We start from the raw sequence: 18,642 nt of genomic DNA, 5'->3' as shown, positions 1-18,642 counted from the left end.
GTTTTTTTTATAAAACCATAAATTACTACTAGAGTTATCCAATTTTTGTCCTTAGCTTAAATTACATAAACGATTCTCAATATATATTTAATATATAATTAAGAAATTAATTTCTTAATTTGTGTATTAATGACACACATGATCACAGAGTTAGTTACTGTTCTTGTGTGTTTATAAATTGTTTCTTTAAAAAATGAAATGTTGTATACTTGTATCATTTGTTAAATTTTAAATTTATTTTTTTTGTATAATTAAAATGATTAAAAAACAACTTTTAAAAACCATATTGTTTCCCCAATTTATGATAAAAGATTATGCTTTAAATAATTTTAATATTTTATTTTCTTAACCAATATTTTTTCTTCTTTAATTAGATAAATTATTATTATTATTAAGAACCCTAATTTCTCTTGCCCATTAGAGAGAGGGGTTATTTTTCTACACTCTTAACACCCTCTCCCCATCTGTATTACGGGGTGTGGAGATTCTAGATGTACAAATAACGATACTCAAAGCTTTTTTTTTTTTTCTTTTTAATCTGTTTTATTACCAGAAGTAACAATTTCACCTGAATTAATAAGTAGTTTGTTCATCAATAACCTATTAATTATTTATTTATTGTTTATTTTCTTTTTGGTTTTTTCCCCCTTTATTTTGGTTTTTGGTTTCTGTTTCTGTTTTTATGTGTCAACAAAAACAAGTAAACAACGTCAATTTTATTCACGCCAGCACAAGACTCTTGCTCCTTATCTTCTCCGAAAAGTAGTCATAGTTTCTCAAATTCCCCTTTAAATATTCAATTTGCTGTTCCTTAACCCTTTCAGTGTTTCTATCTGCAGCAATTGAACTATCTCAGACTTAGACCCTTCAATTGTTTCAGGTAATTTAATTGTCCCTTTTCTCTATTTTTTTTGTCCGATAGCAGACATAAACCCTTGTTTTCTCGTCATTTATTGTTTCTTTTAATGCATGATTTTCGTGGGGTTCTCTTTATTATGTGCAAATTTATGGAAAGCTTGCAACTTTAAATTCCAGATATAGAAAGTCTGTTCTGTAATCACAGAGTTCTGAGCAACCTATGCAATTTAAAAGAGAAAAAGAAACTGTGCTTTGCATATTGGGAACACTTAATAGAGTTCTTAATGCGTTAGAAATTTAGAATTGGATCATGTGCATATCTATTTGGGGCAAGAAATGCTGAAAGAAACACAAAAGAGCATAGCAAACCAAATCAGCCTTAAGAAGCTTAAAGGAGGGGGTCAGGGGGTGGGTGGGTGAGAGTAGAATTCAGAGGATTTGAGGAAGGAAAAAGGCCTGGGAGAATGTTTGGGAGAGAAAGAGTGAGGGTGGAGTCGATTTCGGTTGAGAGCTTTGGAGCACTTCTTGGTATGAAGGAATTTTTATTGCTGTGGTGCTATTCTTGTTCGCACCGTTGTAGTTGTTGTTTTGCTCTTTCAGCTTGGAGACATCATTTGCCACAGCTTGGTGTCAAGAGATATCAGTTGCTCCTGTGTGAGCCATGTAATCAGCAACCATATTGGTGCTAAGCAATAAATGTTGCCTGGACACATTCTGGTCACACTCGTAGAGGTTTTTCGCTGAGATTTTGACGTCGGGATCAAGCGCAACCTTCAGGATGGTTGAACAAGTGAACCATGCGCAGCACCGCAGCCACAGCCTGAGACGCATACCCAAGCTCCCATGCTAGTTCAAGACCATGCTTTCAACCTTCAAGTTTGAGGAAACCATGTCATGGTTGTTGCTATATGCCCTAAAATAGAAAAGGAGACCTTCTGAATGACCTACAATGGAGTCTAATACACTAGACAAGAATGAGAGAAACTGGGCTGACGAAAGAATACCGCCTGTCCGATTGGGTCTGCGGGAGAAGGTTCTGATCGACAACATTAAGTTGGGTGTGTGTGACAGTTTGTACTGTTTATGAAACCCCAGCTGCCACTAGTCCATAGATGATGGGGAATCCCTTGTGCACATTGTTTTTATATTTATTTTGGTTTAGCTCCATTCCTTCACTTGATTTTTGCTCCTGCTTAGTCATCCAATAATATAAGTTTTCTGTTTCTTGAACCTGTGTTTTTAATATATCCTTCTTCAGATGTGTGCTAATTCCTGATATTGTTTTTAAGTGAACACTTATAGACTACTAATTTATTTTCTTATGTTGCTTGCATTTTGCTTTCACTATGGCCTTGGGGTAACTCACCGGTTCGAAGCCAACGAATAAAGTGTTACATTCATTTGAGTTGGCTATTGTTCTCTGTACCTCTCTTAATTCCTTTTATTTTTATGGCCTTGCAGAAATTTGTTCTGCAGAAATTGGTGGTATTTCCTCTCAAACTTCAGAATTTGTGGCTTTTGAACAATTATATGGGGAACTGTTTGGATAAGGTAAGAATATTAGGATAAATCAATGAGATTCTTCATTGCTATGCTGATCAAAAGTTGAAAAGCCTGAAACTTTTCTCCTGTTTTCTGTGATGCACTGTTTACTTCAAGATATATAGCATATTCTTACAAAAAGTTCTAACTATGCTGTGCTTGTAACTTTAAAGTGTTAGTGTTTGACTATGGTTTTTTAGTATGTCCAAGACCTACTTATTTGCCAGCTGCATTGAGATATTAACTCTCGAATATTCGTCCTGCTTGTATAGGATCTGTAGCTGTTAGGTTAGACGGGTAATAAGCAAGAATGGGGACAAAAAATAGTAGGATGTAACAACTGATGAAAAACTATGTAAGAATTAGAAAAGGGCAATATATTAATTTTTCTCAACTGTTCAAAAAGATCTAAATATTAGAAATGATCAATGGTTCCGATTACACTGCCTAGGCAACTAACGAAAACAAATTTCTTGTTGTAGCTTGTAGATAGCTATCAGTTAGGTCAGGAAGATCATGTACCAATTTTATTTTTTACTTTTATTTTCTCGGAGGTGAATGGTTGATAACCTATAACATTGTATTTTATGTGGTGATGATGTGTTTATACTTATTTTATGCCAGATATTTCTAAATATAGCTCATTTCCTCAACATTATTCTTCCTCTTCTCTTATCGGCTACTCCAGCTGCAAGCCTCTTGATGTTTTCTTTCCTCCACATTAATAGCGGCTAGAAAGGAAAAATAGAGAAATATATGTGATAAGTCTGCAAATTATGTTGGTGATAAAAAGCCAACATTAATATAAACTTAATATTGTGTTGGATAAGAGGATGTTTTGATGGATGAGCAGACACACTAAACCAAATAGAATTAGGAATGATTGCATGGAAGAGGGATATTCGGTAGCATTGATTATAGGGATAGTAGAATTTTCCTGGTCTTAGTTGGTACTTGCATACTAGAAGAAGGTTTGTTCAGGCTCTAGTTATGGGTGGATTCGATAATGGGTAGTCATGTAGGATGTAGCCAGAGACAGAAGGAAACCTAAAAAAGACTTTAGAGGAAACTATTAAAATTTAAAAGAGATTCAAATTCAAATGGTTTAAATTATACACAATTATGACTTATGTTAGGGAACTTAGTTTGGTGTTGTTTGATCCATATTGACTGCAATTAATGGGATGAGGATCAATTGTTGTATACTTCTTTGCAAATTTTGTGGTTCTTTATGCTGCTAGAGCTTTCTAGTGTATCATTTAACCTCATTTATTGATCCGTCAATTAACAAAAAAGATCTCATGTTTCTGATATTTGTAGGATGAATCTACGGATACACATTCTGATCAACATGTGGAGTTAGCTTCTGGAAATGTGAAACTTATTAGCAGCACCGAAGCTTGGGAGCAAAAGTTGGAAGAAGCAACGAGAGATGGCAAAACTGTAAGTTTTCGTCCTTATTTACTTTGTTGTAACAGGTATCTTTTGCACTTGATTCTAAATAGTGTTTCTAATGCTTTTAGAAATTTTTGAGTTGTAATAACTTTGGAAAGAGTTCTTAAGCTTGCTCCATATTAATGAGACACACTACACTTTGTGTTTTGTTTATTGTAATGCATGTAGTTTATTATCAAGCAAAATTTTTCTATTCTGTTGCAATTATGCGTCACAAGCTAATCGACATGGTAGTGTCTAATTTCAAATTTGATAGTGAGTTTTATCATTGATTCCCTGCTGTTTAATTTCATCAAGAATTTGGAAGGGCTTTACATGTTAATCGGAAGCCTTCTGCGGCCTTGTGCCCAAGGTTCTATTTTCGATATTAGGGTAGGAGATCTAAGGATCCATTTTTGCACCTTGCTAAAGATACCTTCTCTCTTTTCGAACTTAAATTTGCGCTGGCTAGTTTGGTAGTGGCGTAGAATTTGTCCCTAACTTCCATTAATGTCTCTTTGACGCGCATGCACATAAAATGCACTTTGAAGTTGGGATATAGTTCCTTGAAACTTATCTTATCTCTAAAGTTAAATGCATCAATTCCATATGAGGGTAAAAATGGGTTTTTATTTTTGGCATTAGATTTATTTGGAAAACATTATGAAAACTGATATATGAAATTTTATTTCCATTTTCATCCCCATAAGGATAGGTGTACACACTTATTTTCTTACTTTAAAGACAACTCACTCCCATTTCTGATACAATATATATGATGAAATTGTTTGCAGATATTTCAGCATATTTTCTCACTCTTTTCAATTTTTGAAGTATATAAATTTATTTTCTCTTGGTTCAAAGTTAATACTGAAGCTCAATGTTCAACAGGTGATCCTGAATTTCAGTGCTACTTGGTGTGGTCCTTGTAAAATGATTGCGCCGTATTACTGCGAGTTATCTGAGAAATTCACATCGATAGTGTTCTTAATAGTCGATGTGGATGAACTAAGCGTAAGTGACAAAGGCATTAAACATTATTATTTCATATTATCAATTTGAAATTAAAGTTTAGCAAATACATCCAATTTCAGTTAGTTTCACTACTGAAACACGGTTTTCGTTGTTGCAGGACTTCGCCGCTACATGGGACATCAAAGCCACGCCAACTTTCTTCTTTTTTCAAAATGGACAACAAGTTGACAAACTTGTAGGAGCAAACAAGCCAGAGCTGCAGAAGAAGATTGCTGCCATTACCGATTCGGTTCCAAAGTGGCAGTAACTGTTGTTTTGTTCATCGATTCTTGTAAGAAACAAGCCGTGTGCGTTCTCCTTTTCGCAAGTCACAACTTCGAGGTCAAGACTGAGTGTGATCTAGGTGTTTTTTCCAGTGACTGAATGTTTCTACATGTTCTGCAGTGACTTGAATGTCTTCAGATTTTTCCTTCTTGGGTGTAAATAGATGTTTCATTTGAATTGTCTCTGATTCAAAGTAATGTGGCTGTATTGTAACAAGCTTGTTTTGCTAATTGGTAATACCAAAATTTGTTGTGACTTTGTTGTCAAATTTAAATGAAATGTGGTTCCCTTTCTGCTGAATTGATTGGTGGCATTTGGTTTTGTCTGCACTAAACCTCATTTCTTGTGTGGTTTTAGTCTTGGGGCAAGAAACTTGTGTTATTCACTATTTTATTTATTTTATTTTTTTGGTCATAACTATTTGTCACATTGGTAAACACAGATTATCTTTATTTTTTGGGTAATGCAATATATAAAATTACATTCACTTGTAAGAAATCCAATGCCTAAGTCAAAAAAAAAAAAAAAAGAAAAAACAAATCGATTCCTGACTCTTTGGTCTGCGGACATTTAAGTTCCTGACCTCTTCAAAATTTGGACATATCGATCTCTGAGTTTAATTTGTTCAATTTTAAAAATTCTCACGTGTGCATCCGTATCAACCAAGTCAGTACAACGGGAGTTACGTTTTGATTTTTCTGTTGAGTCTGACAGACCCAACTGAACATGAGGGATCAATATATTTAGGTTTTAAAAAGATTAGGGATTTAAATGTATTTTCAAATTTTCGAAGACTTAAATGTCTGTGGATCAAAAGGTTAAGGACCTATTTATCATTTTCTCAAAAAAAAAATATAGAAAACAAGTGGGAGATGAACTTAGAAAGTGACTCTTGGATCCTTATTGGGCCATATGCCTTTTTTGGGGCTAATGGGCCTATCTCATTGCCATAAAAACAATTACAAAAGATAATGTAATCAATTATTTGATATTTTAATCAACTTGAGAGTATTCCGTATTATAAAGGATAACGTTGTTAGATAATAAAAGTATTATGTGCAAACTAAAAATTAACTATTAAATCAGTCACTATATATGTATGAATACATGTATTGTTTTATTGGTGATTTTTTTTTGTGCGCATGTAGTATTGTTGATTTTCTAATTCACTTTTTATTTTATAATTGAATTATCTTCTGAAACCAAGTGAATAATTAAAAATGGGCACTAATAAAATCCGAAGAGTATATTTTAATTTTCAGAAGCTGATTTGTCATCAGATTTTAGATACTAAAGTTAATGTTATACTTAAATCTTTCTATTAAAATAAAACAGATATGTACTCAAATAGCAATATTATTGTTCCAAAAATCATAATCAACTAACCATATACAGCTTTTTTCCGCGTATCACCCCAAATTTAAGGTGGCATAAATAGGCCTACCACTACACTAGCTATCAACCAAATCAATCATATTCATGCAAAATTCAAAAAAAGATTTCTTCTTGTCAAATGCTTGATGCTTTGTTCATACTTGTGTCATAATCAACCTAGAAACAACAATTAATATACGGTATGAATACTGGAAAAAGACACACACGTTGATAAGCTGTTTATGTCAATTATATATATTCTACTACATATTATATAGTCCACTAAATTAATAAACAAATATGGTAGTGGGAGTTCGGTGCTAATAAGTGTCACATTCAAAAAATGTAATCATGGAATTTGATCCCTTCTTTTTGATTATTTGTACACCACAATACAGCTGTCCACCTAACACTAGCCAGATATGACATGTTGCCATACAAAGTTAAGTTGGAAAATTTTGAAAAAAAAAATAAAATAATAAATAATAATTCCTCCTATCTAACTCTTACACACGTTCTCCACTTGCTTGCTCATCCTCCTATTTCCAATGTTGTATTTTATTTAATATAAAATCACTTTTAAAATTTAATTTACAATATAAGATTTAATTGTCATACACTATGAATTCGCACATACACATTTAGCTAATTTATATTTGTATGAATAAGATAGTTCTTACAAATATATATAACAAATTAGACAATGTGTCTACATTTTAATCTAAAAATGTTATAGCAAATATACAACTTTTGATGTAATGGTTAAAAAAATTTCAAAACACTTGAGATAATGGTGTCAAAAATAAAATATTTTTGGTATAGTGTCACTAATTGTCTTCAAGACAATCTCATGTAGGAAATAATAGGAATGATCTTCTAAAGTTATTGATAATAACAACCTCGTTACAACATGTTTGCTCGTTAATCTTTGATGCAGTGGCAGCATTACAACTTAAACATATAATAATAAATAATAAATCAGATACAACAGTACAAAGGAATAGCAGTAATATTAGGAAAATTAATAACATGAAAAAAAAAAAAAGAAAAGCGAAAAGCCCTTCAAATTTGAACTCATTGTGTAATTAACAGATGAGAAAGCAACACATTAAAACTACTAAACTTGAGTAGTTTTTTTGTGCCTGGAATTTAAACTTCAATTTCAGTTTCTTGATTTGGAATTAACGACCCTTTGGATTCATGATCTGAGAGAAAACAGCACTTGGTGTTAATCCATCAGAGTCTTCACTTGCTAAGCTTCTACCACCAATGCTCATGCTCATGCCACTGCTTCTTGAATCAGTATTGCCATCATACATTGGCAATGCATCAGAGTCCTTCTTCCCTTTAGGATCCGAGCATAGCGGCTCCTCCTCGTTGAGTATTCCGGCGAATCCCTTGCCACTCTCCTCGGCGCTTTCTTGCAGCTGCAAAGCAAACTCGAGGTTCCACAAGACATCGCCCATGGACGGCCGCTCGATACCTTGGTCGGCCACACACTTCATCGCAGTCTCGGCAAACTTCTTGAAGCATTCAAAAGCTATCTTGCCCTTGAGGTAAGGATCCACAATTTGGTCAAGATTGCCTTTTCTGTAGCAGTGAGCCGCCCACTCAGCTAGACTCACTTGCTCCTTGGCAAGGGTCGGGTTTAGAGCCGGTCGAGCACAGAGTATCTCAAAGAGAACCACCCCAAATGAGTAAACATCGGATTTGTCAGTGAGCTGCTGCCTCCTGAAGTATTCTGGATCCAAGTATCCGAAACTACCCTTTACGACAGTGCTTACGTGTGTGTTATCCAATGTTGGGCCGGTTTTTGACAAGCCGAAATCAGAGACCTTGGCCACCCACTTCTCATCAAGTAAGATGTTTGTTGTCTTCACATCACGGTGGATGATAGTGTGTTTGGCACCAGTGTGAAGATAGTGTAAACCCCGAGCAGCTCCGATGCATATCTCAAGCCTTTGCTTCCAAGGCAATGGAGGTTTCTGTGTCTTGTATAGATGCTCCCTGAGTGTTCCATGGGCCATGTAATCATAGACAAGAATCATTTCAGTGTTTTCTTCACAATAACCAATCAGTGAGACAAGGTGGCGGTGGCGGAGTTTAGAGAGCATTTCAATCTCGGTTTGGAACTCATGCACTCCTTGCTCAGACAATGGATTCCCACGCTTGATTGCTACTTTGGTTGACCCGCCATCGATTTCACCTTTGTAAACCTTACCAAATCCTCCCACACCAAGAAGCAAAGCCTCATCAAAGTTGTTCGTGGCGGCCTTGATTTCAGCAAATGAGAAGTGACGACAAAGGTTCGATGGCAGAGAGGACGCATAACTTCCTGTTGTGTTGGTCTTGGCCGAAGCTGCAGAGTGCGAATTGCCGTACAAAGAAAGTGGAAGCCATCCGGATGGCCCTTCACTTGAACTAGGCTCCTTTCCTTGCCTGCGACGACGGGATACAATAAAAGCAAATAGTCCAATGACAAGTGCTACAACAATTCCTCCAGCAACACCTCCTGCAATTATTCCTGTATGATTCTTCGATGTAGCATGATGACTCCTAACCAAAGCCAGGTCAATGTTGTCTTGCAGTGGAGGAGGAATAGGATTTGTCCCAGCCAGATTACCATTAGCATCACTAATTTTGAATATCTCCACTCCATTCAAGATTGCATCATAATAGTTGGGCTTCATAGTTTTATCAGGTTGTAATGAAAGCCACAGATCCTGGCGTGGCTCTCCATTGGGAACAAACACAGCAAAATCTTTATGAATTGCAACTCCATTTGTATATGAAGTTCCATATTCTGCTTGTGCAATCGCAATAACATCAGCTGCGGGCTCAGCAGTTTGATTATTGAGGAATATATCAAATACTCTCTGATTGACCTTGTTTATAACTGATGTTCCCTCACAAAAATGGAGTCTCACAATATACGAAAACCCAGAGTCAATAGAGAAAACCCAAGTCAAGTTGTATTGAATGGTGATGTTCGGAGTTGGCCCCATTGATCTGGCTGTACTGTAGACATCAAGTGGAGCAATATAACTTGGTGTGCCTGGAGGATACCGAATCTTGACTGACGAATCAGCAGGCTCAGTCACACCAAACGCTGCCCCAAATAGGTAGGGCACATCATCAGACCAAGACCTAAACAGACCAGTATCTTGGGAAGGCGAGATATCATTTCCACCCACATTCAACCTATAGAGAGTCTCAAGTGCAGTGCTGTTGTCAACAGTGATAGGAGAATTCGTACCCACCATCATGGTAGAACCATCAGTTTCAGTATAAATATCAGGCATGGACACAACCTCAATCCCATTAACAAACGCATAAGCGTTCGACTTGTTGGTCGACGGAGTGAAAGTCACATTCAAGGTATCTCCATCAACATTGATGCAGTACTCCTTCACAATGTAGACATAATTCAGAGCCAGTGTGGTTTGCGCCACACTGAAGTTCCTGAGCAAGGTATAGGACGGCGAAGTCACCGAGAACAGCGCATCGCTGGCATTGAGTCCATTGTAGGACGCCGAGTAGAAGTACAGCCGGAGGAACTTCCAACCGGACGCCACCGGAAAGGAGTATGTATAAGGCGAATGGAACACCCTGGCATTCATGTATGGCACAGTAGGGACAGCAGGGTCCTGAGTCGCCGCTGGCGAGGTGCTGGTGTTTCCCTTGGATGATGCAAACTTGGAACCAACATCACTATGCCATACCCTTCCATCAGAATCTTTACTAGTTTGAGGACCACCACAACTCAATAGAATGTTATCTGCAGGCTTATAATTTTGTCCTAGGACAACCTTAGTATCTAAGAATCCTAACAACAACAAGCAAACAAACAATGGAACATAGCAATTGATGCTCCTCATGACCCTTAAGTCTGAAACTAAGACAACCCTTTTTTTTTCCTTTTTGTCCCTTCTTGTAGCAATTTCTATTGGATTATGATCTAGCACGCACACCCAGAAGTGGAAATCAAACAAAGACACTAAATTTGCACAAAAGATCTAATTTTTATGGGAAAAGTTCAAGTTTTAACAGCACCCAGATCAGGAAAGGAAAGTGGGGGGTTGTGGTTGGAAATGATAAGCTTGAAAACCCCAAGATTACAGAATCAGCAGAGTATGATCCAAGAAAGAGAGAGAAAAAAAATGGAATTTCGATTACATGAGCTAGGATTAATGAACAATGGGGTAAACGAATCAGAGGGTGTGAGATAATCAAGGAAATGATGGTGTTAATGAAGAGAATTGAATGGGGAAAGAAAAGTGTGGAAAGTTTTGTTTACCTTAAGCCATGAGAAGTGAGAAGAGAGCTTGAAGAGGCAACTCGGTGAGTCAAAACGGAACGATTCCGGGTATATAGGGAAGTTGGATTCGATCTGGAGTTGCGAGTTTTGAGCTGCAGTTGGAATTAGAGTTCAGAGAAAGAGAAAGGGAAAGAAAGAGAAATGAGAAAGAAAAATACATGAAACAGAAAACTGCAATAAATATGGGAACTAAGATTCCTTTTTCCTGAAAATAATTATTTATTTTTATTTTTATTATTTTTATTTTTTGGTGCGGTGAGTGAACAACAAAAGTTTAAATAATTTGTTGAGTAATATACAAAGCATGTTATGTGTTTTAGTTTCGGGCTTGTAAGAAAATATATGTAATTTATTTGAAAATTAATAGAGAAATAGTCATAGTTAATAAATTGTCTTTTTAAATTTTTTTCTAACAATTTTATAAAATATAATAAAATAAAAATTTAAGATTTGTCTAATTAATAAAAAGTGTATCATACATTACTTAATAAAAGGTCTTAAATTTGGACGGAGAGATATTAAAAAGAAAATTTTATTTTATGCTACAATTTTCATACTACTTGAATGCATGAGAAATGAAAACCAACAAAAGAAAAAAAAATCTATTGTTATTTATTTATGTTTTGTATTCATATTTAATTTGATATTTTCATATTGTTACTTTTATTAATAAGCTTATTATTTTATGTAATTATTGACAAAAATAAATACTAAAAAATATAATAATAATAATAATAATATAAATTTAAATGCTAATATCCTTTCAAAATTAATACCAATATGATCATTTAACATAATCATTGAATATTACTTGACTTATAAATGCCAAATTAGCATTTTATTATATGTGCAAAGTTTAAATTTGATGTCTTGATATTATAAAATATTTTATACAATTATTAAATTACATTTATTTTTTATGATAATTTATATAGTTATTATAAAATATAATTATTTTTATTGATTTCACACGCATAATTAAATATATGTATATTGTTTTTCCTGAACAATTGATTTATTCATTTATTGTGTATATGAAAACTAAATTAATTCCACATTTATGTGTTTGTGTGAACACTAGTGTCTATACAATTGGTTGTTACTGTTGCAAGTTATTCCAGCACTTTCACCACTTACTTCCACTATAGTTTTGACTTTTTGTGGGTATGGTTAGTTGCGACTAGGGGTGGCAAACGGGCCTAAACCCGCCGGGCCGGCCCGCGTAACCCGCCAAAAAAGGCGGGCCGGGCTGGAAAATTGGGACCGCCAAATAGCAAAAGCCCGCTTAACCCGCACCGCTTAAACCGCTGGTTTTGGCGGGCTTTGGCGGGGCGGGGCGGGCTTCCCCGCCGGGCTTAGTCTTTTTTTAGCAAGGGGTATTTTTATAATTTTTTTTACCAAAACCCAACTTCCTCAACCCAACTTACAAGAGAATGAAGATGAAAATTGGGTATTTTAGATTATGTTTGTTTTGTTTTAGAGACAATATTGTTAATTATGTTTTGGATTATGTTTATTTTGCTTTGGAAACAATATTTATAATTACAAAGACTTTAATGTTTGTGAATACAAAAATTATAATTTGTTTATACTTTTAGAAATTATAATAGTTAAAAGTAAAAAACAAAAGAGATTTTTTTATATCTTTATATATATTATTTAATAGTTAAAAGTAAAAAAAAAAAAAAAAGAGGATATTTGGCGGGCTTAGCCCGCCGGCCCGCCAGCCCGCCGTTAGGCGGGACGGGCTAGGATTCTGGGACCGCCTCACTAGGCGGGGCGGGGCGGGCCAGCCCGCCAAATGGCGGGCTTCTGGCGGGGCGGGGTGGGGCGGGGCGGGCTTCCCCGCTTGCCACCCCTGGTTGCGACCACCATTTATAATCCTTCATGGTTCTTGCATATATATTAAATGATACTGATGATAATTAAAAAAAAAAAAAAATGATACTGATGATAATTAAATACTACTATTAATAATAATAATTAATAACTACGATTTAACTAACTTATGTCTTAAACACACGTTTTAAAAATATAATAATAAAATTTTTTAATATTTTTAATTATTCAATACATTAAAAATGTAAAAAAAAAAGGTTACAATAATTTTTATAAGATATTTTTTATAATATGCTTAATTTATATCCTTAAATTAATAAAACTTTAATAATTAATAACGATAATATTAAAAAAACTAAAAAATTTAAATTTATCTTATTTAATATTTATTAATTTTAGCAATAATTAATAAATATTAAATAACATAAATTTTGAATATTTTTAACTAATTTTTTAGTTATTAAATATTTTTAAAATAATAATGTATTTTAGTTGTCTGTTAACCTTAGTTGAATTGAAGTGGTCACCACTCACCACCAACATATTGAAATGACAATTTTGACCCTTGGGATGATTCATGATTGGATGACAAATCAGTTTTTGGATGAACAACTAAAAGGCAGTATCTAAAACAGCGGAGGACATGACATTTGACGCGTTTTATGTTTTTGTTTTTGTTTATTTAATATCAAACGCGCTTTTCCCGATTCTGCTGAGCCAAACTATAGAGTGTGAAATAAACCAATCATTATCATGATTTAAACATAGGCAAATGCTGTAGTGTAGAATGAGCTTCTCTATGCCTATATTTTCCATCGATGACCAAAAACTGATTATAGAAATTTGGAATATGCAATGGCAATATGGTCATTAGAGTTTTACTTTTTTATTTTTTTATTTTTTTCCTCTCTCTAATTGGTTTTGAGGGGAGTATAAGTGTAAAGCATATTACCTCTCCTAGTCCTCAAAATATCACACATGTGCTAGTGACTTTTTATATTTTGTCTTTGTTTTTGTTTTTGTGTTGTATTTTAATGTCAGTTTAGATAAATAATTTAATTAATTTTCTAAAAAAAAATAATTTAAACAATAAATATTTATATTAAAAATAATTTATAAATAAATTATTTTATATTTAATTTTTTAATTCTAAAAATATTGTTCATAAATACTTAAATAATTTTTTATAAAATTACAATTTAATTTTAAAAATTACACCAAATATTAATATTACTATATTTCATAAATTAAAAACTCAAAAAAATAACTTTTAAAATTTTTTAAACGGACCCTAAGTTTCTTTCCTTGGAATAATGCATGACAATATGACATTACCTTGCTGCATGGAAAAGCAAAGCATGTTTTAACCATTAGTTGACATAAAAAATATGCAAGTGACCAAGGAAAAATAATAATTGAATTGCTAAGCTTTTGATTATGGTGAATTATATGGTAAAGATGTAAGTTTACATATCTTTTTTTTTTATGGAATAAAAGAGAGATTGAAAAAGCTAGGATCCATATTTTGAACAGCAATAAAATAATAAAAAATAACTATAAAAGGAATTTATATTCTCTTTTTATACAACTTTAGTCTATATAGTAGAAGGCCCCTTTAATTATTTGTTCTATGTTTGACTGAAACAATCCTTAAGGATACTGACAAGTGACAACTTAATTTAGTGACCACTAACTGACTCTTGGTATCTTAGACAGATACATAATCTTAGAGTGAATGCCAAATAGCAAACCTAGGGTTATGAAATTTCCAAATAGACTGCTAAGAAATTGAAAATAGCAAACAATATGATTCACTGACCTTTCAGTTTATTGTGGTTCATCTGCATGGTACTACTGGTGTCCGTGGTGCGCTTTAGTTTGGTTTTGGTAGGAAAAACAATCTGATCCAATCGTATAGAATTCAATTGGATTGGTTTGGTTCAGTTTTTTTGTCCAAAGCTAACCAAACCAAACCATATTGAAATGGATTGGTTTGGTTTTTTGGTTTTTAAACGTTAAAAAACCAACCTATCCTAGTCATAATCCGTGTACTAAAAAGGTTCTATCTTATTTTCAACCAGTAATAGACACTAAAATACCAAAACAAGTTTAATTTCACAAATTCACACACTAAAGTCATACAACACAATAACTAACATAATTGAAAGTTCAATAAATCATCATAGGTCCACAACAAGAAAGCAAATATCATCAATCTGTGTTGAAAGTCAATTACAGGTGTAGCAAATACAATGTCACTTGCATTACAAAAATAAAAGCATCGTCATTGATTAAACCTGCATCAGAAATGGAAGAGCAGAGCAAACTAGGCACTTAGGCAGTGTCTGTTGCTGGTTGAGTCACCCCAAACTTCACCAATAGTTTATTCAATGCCTCTGGGGAGCAAACTTCATACTTGACCTTTCCAGAAGGTGAGAGGAAAACCTCTGCTAATTCTATCTTCTCTGAGGTCAAGCTTGTGCTGTCCATAGTCTTGCTTAATACCTTCAATGCAAGTTGCACGGCTTCTTCCCTCGTAATGTCATCCTTGTAGTCCTGTTTCAGTATTGACTGAGCCGCCTGGTTGTTTGCACCGATAGCTCCTGCTTTCCAACCGCCATAGTTTCCACTAGGATCACTCATGTAGAGTTGAAAGCCAAAGTTTTTTTCCCAACCTGCAAACAGGAATGAGACCCCAAATGGTCGAAGACCACCGAATTGGGTGTATCCTTGCTTAGTATCACAAAGAGACTGAACCAACTGTTCAACAGGCATGGGCTCTTGGTAGGCATATGTGTAGCGTTGTGCTTGGACCCTAGCTGTATTGATGAGGATGTTGGCATCCGACATTATCCCGGCAACAGCACATGCAACATGATCATCAATCTTGTACATTTTCTCGGTGGATGAAGAGGTTTGCAGCAGCTTGGATGTTACCTTCTTTTCGCCAACCAACACGACACCATCTTTTGATAAGATCCCTATGGCAGAACCAGCATTTCCAATAGCCTCCATTGCATACTCCACTTGATAAAGACGTCCTTCAGGGGAGAAGATTGTTGTACGGCTATCATATCTTCGCGACATTTTGATTCCCTGACTTCTAGTTTAAAGGAAACACTAAAGAAGAGAGGAATCAATAATGTATTTCTTAGTAACAGAAAAATCAAAAATCAAAAGATCTAAGCTTTTGATACTTTTCTCTATGCAAACCTACAAGATCTGCTAAAAGCAAAGACTAGACAAAGATAGCAAACCATATGCAAAACATGAGTGCAGTGACAATGAACTGAATACCAATTTTTATTATCATGAAGCATTAATAAAATATCAAGGTTTTTGAAAGAGAAAAAAATTACAAGGGGTATTTTTATCCAATCAACATTACTACAGACAAGTGTTCCATTGACATTAAAAGAGAACCCTGAAATCTTGAAATTTTAGAGTATAGGTATGTATTTTAGTGAAGGACTCTACCCAAGATAAATGTGATCTATGTTAGAACAGTCGTTCAAGCTTCCCTCAACCAGAAACTAACTTCCCGCCATTTCCATTCTCCCTAGCTATAAAATAACATTATTAAAAATTGAATATATAATTTCAAATACTTCAAATTTGAGACAAATTTAAGACAAAAAATACTTCAAATTTGGATGATTGCACCTACTAACCAAAATCATAAAAGTTTAATGAATTAGGGGGATAATAACTATAACCGAAAGAAGAATTGTTTACTTAAATGGCTCGGATTATAAACGTGAATGTTCTTCAGGAATAAGTTTTGCGTATTTGTTTTCAAATATTGCATTTATTTTTTGTTTTAGAGAGACAAAGTACCATACAGCCGAAGCAAAGAGAGCGTCAATTAATCAGCAAAGAAAAATCGAAGAGCTTGAAGCGCAATTGAATGAGGAAGAGGATGTTATAACAGATCTTAGGATAGAGTTGAAACAAATATACCATGAGTTGGAGAAGACAAATAATAGTCAGAAATTTAATAATAATCAACTCTATTAACTTGGAACAAAAACAGATCCCTGTTTACTCAAAACAAAAACACAGGCCCTTGCTAATTCAGAAAATTAACAACAATCAACTCTATTAACCCAGAAAATTAACAACAATCAACAATTAACTCAGAAAATTAACAATCAACAAAACAAAATTAACTCAGAGATAAATTGAGAAAATATTTCTCTCAGAAAAATGATTCAAAGAAACAGTGAACTAGGGGCGAAGAGAGTGAGCTTACAGAGGGAGAGATGCCAAGGAGAGAACGAACCACCGAAACGCCGAGAAGAGGACGACGGCGGTGGAGAAACGAAGAGCGCCGACGAGAAAACGAACGTGCCCGGGGGTTCTTTGCACGTGAGCGATGTCGACCTGAGAAGTAGGAGGCTCGGTTGAGGCTAGTCCGGCAGCGACGGCACCCTCTGGCCGACGGGAGTAACTCGGCGATGGAGAAGGTAGAGGTGAGTCTCTGATCGGGGAGTGAGAGGGGACCTTTCTGTTCCAAAATTGAAACGGCGCCGTTTTGGGGAGAGAGGTATTTTTTTAGAATTCGAACCGGTGACCCTCTAAAACCGGGCCGGGCCGGTCCGGTTCGGTTCTCCTCCTCTTTTGTATTATTTTATTTTAAAATTTGGAAAAATATAAGGTACCAACATATTATCTGCCAACTTCTGCCAATTCTTATTTATAATTGTATTTTATAGAAGTGTGTTCGTGGCTGTGTCTAATAATTAATATATTTTAAATACATATATAAAAAGACACATCCAGAAAATATATCTATAAAGACACTTCTATTAAACACAGTTATAAAAAAGACATTTTTATTAGACACATCCACTGACACACTTTCATGAAACACAATTATAAATAAGAGTTGGCAGAAGTTGGCAGATATGCTATTGGTAACATAGCGGAACCGTTAAAATTTTATATAAGTAAAAAGTTATTTGATAAACAAGTATTTTTGTTACCAAATTTTTAAAATGTAAAACACTTTTTTAAAACCAATAAATAATTTTTAAGAAACTAGCATGATTTTTTACTGTTATAATATTATTTTTGTATATATAATTATTTATAAATTTTTATGTTATTTTATAATTAAATAATATTAACACTAAAAAAAATAATATAAACTGTTATATGAGTTTAATTTTGGATGCATCAAAATATTTTTAATTTTTTCTTTTTTATTTTACAAAATGATTTGAGACAATATCAAAATTGAGAATAAAAAGACAATCTTAATTCTTAAACAATGATTAAGATATGGTAGAATCTTATTGTTGTTAGAATTTTATCAATCTTTCAGAGAGAATGGCTGAATTTATTTGATAGATATTGCTTGCAATATCAAATAATTATGGTAGCTGATTTTAGTATACACGTAGCATTATTCATCAAATAATTATGAGATTAGAATAATTAGTAAGTATAATTACATTTAATTTGCATCAACATCCATGATAATGATATCTTGCCCAAATCAAAATGAAGATGAGAAGGTCTTATATAAGCAAATGAATCTTTTGCTAACATTTATTTATTATTCTTAACAAATGTTTAGAAGATTAATTTAATCAATTAACATTTGGTTTGTTTAAAGGATTTGACATTTATAACATTAAACAATGTGTTGGGTGCTTTTCTCTTTAAACTCAAAAAAAAATAATTAATATTTTTTATTATTCAACTTACCATCCAATTTATACTAAATTATCAATAATTCACGATACCAATTAATTTCATTCAATACTATTATAGAGGCATTTAACTTAAATTTTCACATAATTTTAAATAGTGTTTACCTGAAACTAAAATTCGTACCTTATTGATGATGGTTTTTTAACTCTTGAATTTTTTTTTTGGATAGACCTAAGCCTCAATTAGCACCACCAAACTTTCACCAAGTGCTCCACAAGCAACCCAAACGTCAAACCCGCACAATCAACTCAACTCAAGCA

The 18,642-nt window shown here is 34.0% G+C and overlaps 3 protein-coding genes across 5 annotated transcripts; 1 reads left to right on the top strand and 2 right to left on the bottom strand.

Moving 5' to 3' along the window:
* Window positions 1–402: 402 nt before the first annotated feature.
* LOC112743871 (thioredoxin H-type) lies at window positions 403–5,433 on the top strand. 3 transcript variants are annotated; one of them, XM_025793255.3, is made up of 6 exons: window positions 403–493; window positions 840–880; window positions 2,320–2,409; window positions 3,721–3,843; window positions 4,726–4,848; window positions 4,967–5,433. In XM_025793255.3, the coding sequence occupies exons 3-6, from the start codon at window positions 2,389–2,391 to the stop codon at window positions 5,114–5,116; spliced, it is 417 nt and encodes a 138-aa protein (XP_025649040.1). In that variant the 5' UTR covers window positions 403–493; window positions 840–880; window positions 2,320–2,388; the 3' UTR covers window positions 5,117–5,433. The 3 variants fall into 3 exon arrangements, with proteins under 3 accessions (XP_025649040.1, XP_025649042.1, XP_025649039.1); XM_025793257.3 differs by having other exon boundaries at window positions 415–762; XM_025793254.3 differs by lacking the exon at window positions 403–493 and having other exon boundaries at window positions 517–880.
* Window positions 5,434–7,363: 1,930 nt separating this feature from the next.
* Window positions 7,364–11,025, bottom strand: LOC112743870 (receptor-like protein kinase FERONIA). The gene has a single exon (XM_025793253.3). It carries the CDS (start codon window positions 10,383–10,385, stop codon window positions 7,689–7,691), a length of 2,697 nt encoding a protein of 898 aa, XP_025649038.1. The 5' UTR covers window positions 10,386–11,025; the 3' UTR covers window positions 7,364–7,688.
* Window positions 11,026–14,817: 3,792 nt separating this feature from the next.
* Window positions 14,818–17,212, bottom strand: LOC112743868 (proteasome subunit alpha type-4). The gene is made up of 2 exons (XM_025793252.3): window positions 16,917–17,212; window positions 14,818–15,784 (listed from the first exon to the last, which is right to left on the bottom strand). The coding sequence occupies exon 2, from the start codon at window positions 15,749–15,751 to the stop codon at window positions 14,999–15,001; it is 753 nt and encodes a 250-aa protein (XP_025649037.1). The 5' UTR covers window positions 15,752–15,784; window positions 16,917–17,212; the 3' UTR covers window positions 14,818–14,998.
* Between the last annotated feature and the right edge of the window lie 1,430 nt (window positions 17,213–18,642).

The sequence above is a fragment of the Arachis hypogaea genome, chromosome 14 (assembly GCF_003086295.3).
Source record: "Arachis hypogaea cultivar Tifrunner chromosome 14, arahy.Tifrunner.gnm2.J5K5, whole genome shotgun sequence".
Lineage (NCBI taxonomy): Eukaryota > Viridiplantae > Streptophyta > Magnoliopsida > Fabales > Fabaceae > Arachis > Arachis hypogaea.
This window is presented reverse-complemented; position numbering and strand designations above follow the sequence as displayed.

Excerpts from the sequence above, each read along its gene's own strand:
- LOC112743870 (XM_025793253.3), bottom strand. The coding sequence starts at position 10,385 with ATGAGGAGCATCAATTGCTATGTTCCATTGTTTGTTTGCTTGTTGTTG.
- LOC112743868 (XM_025793252.3), bottom strand. The coding sequence starts at position 15,751 with ATGTCGCGAAGATATGATAGCCGTACAACAATCTTCTCCCCTGAAGGA.
- LOC112743871 (XM_025793255.3), top strand. The coding sequence starts at position 2,389 with ATGGGGAACTGTTTGGATAAG. Across the intron at positions 2,410-3,720 it reads TGGGGAACTGTTTGGATAAG|GATGAATCTACGGATACACA; the intron begins GTAAGAATATTA and ends TGATATTTGTAG. Across the intron at positions 4,849-4,966 it reads TCGATGTGGATGAACTAAGC|GACTTCGCCGCTACATGGGA; the intron begins GTAAGTGACAAA and ends TCGTTGTTGCAG.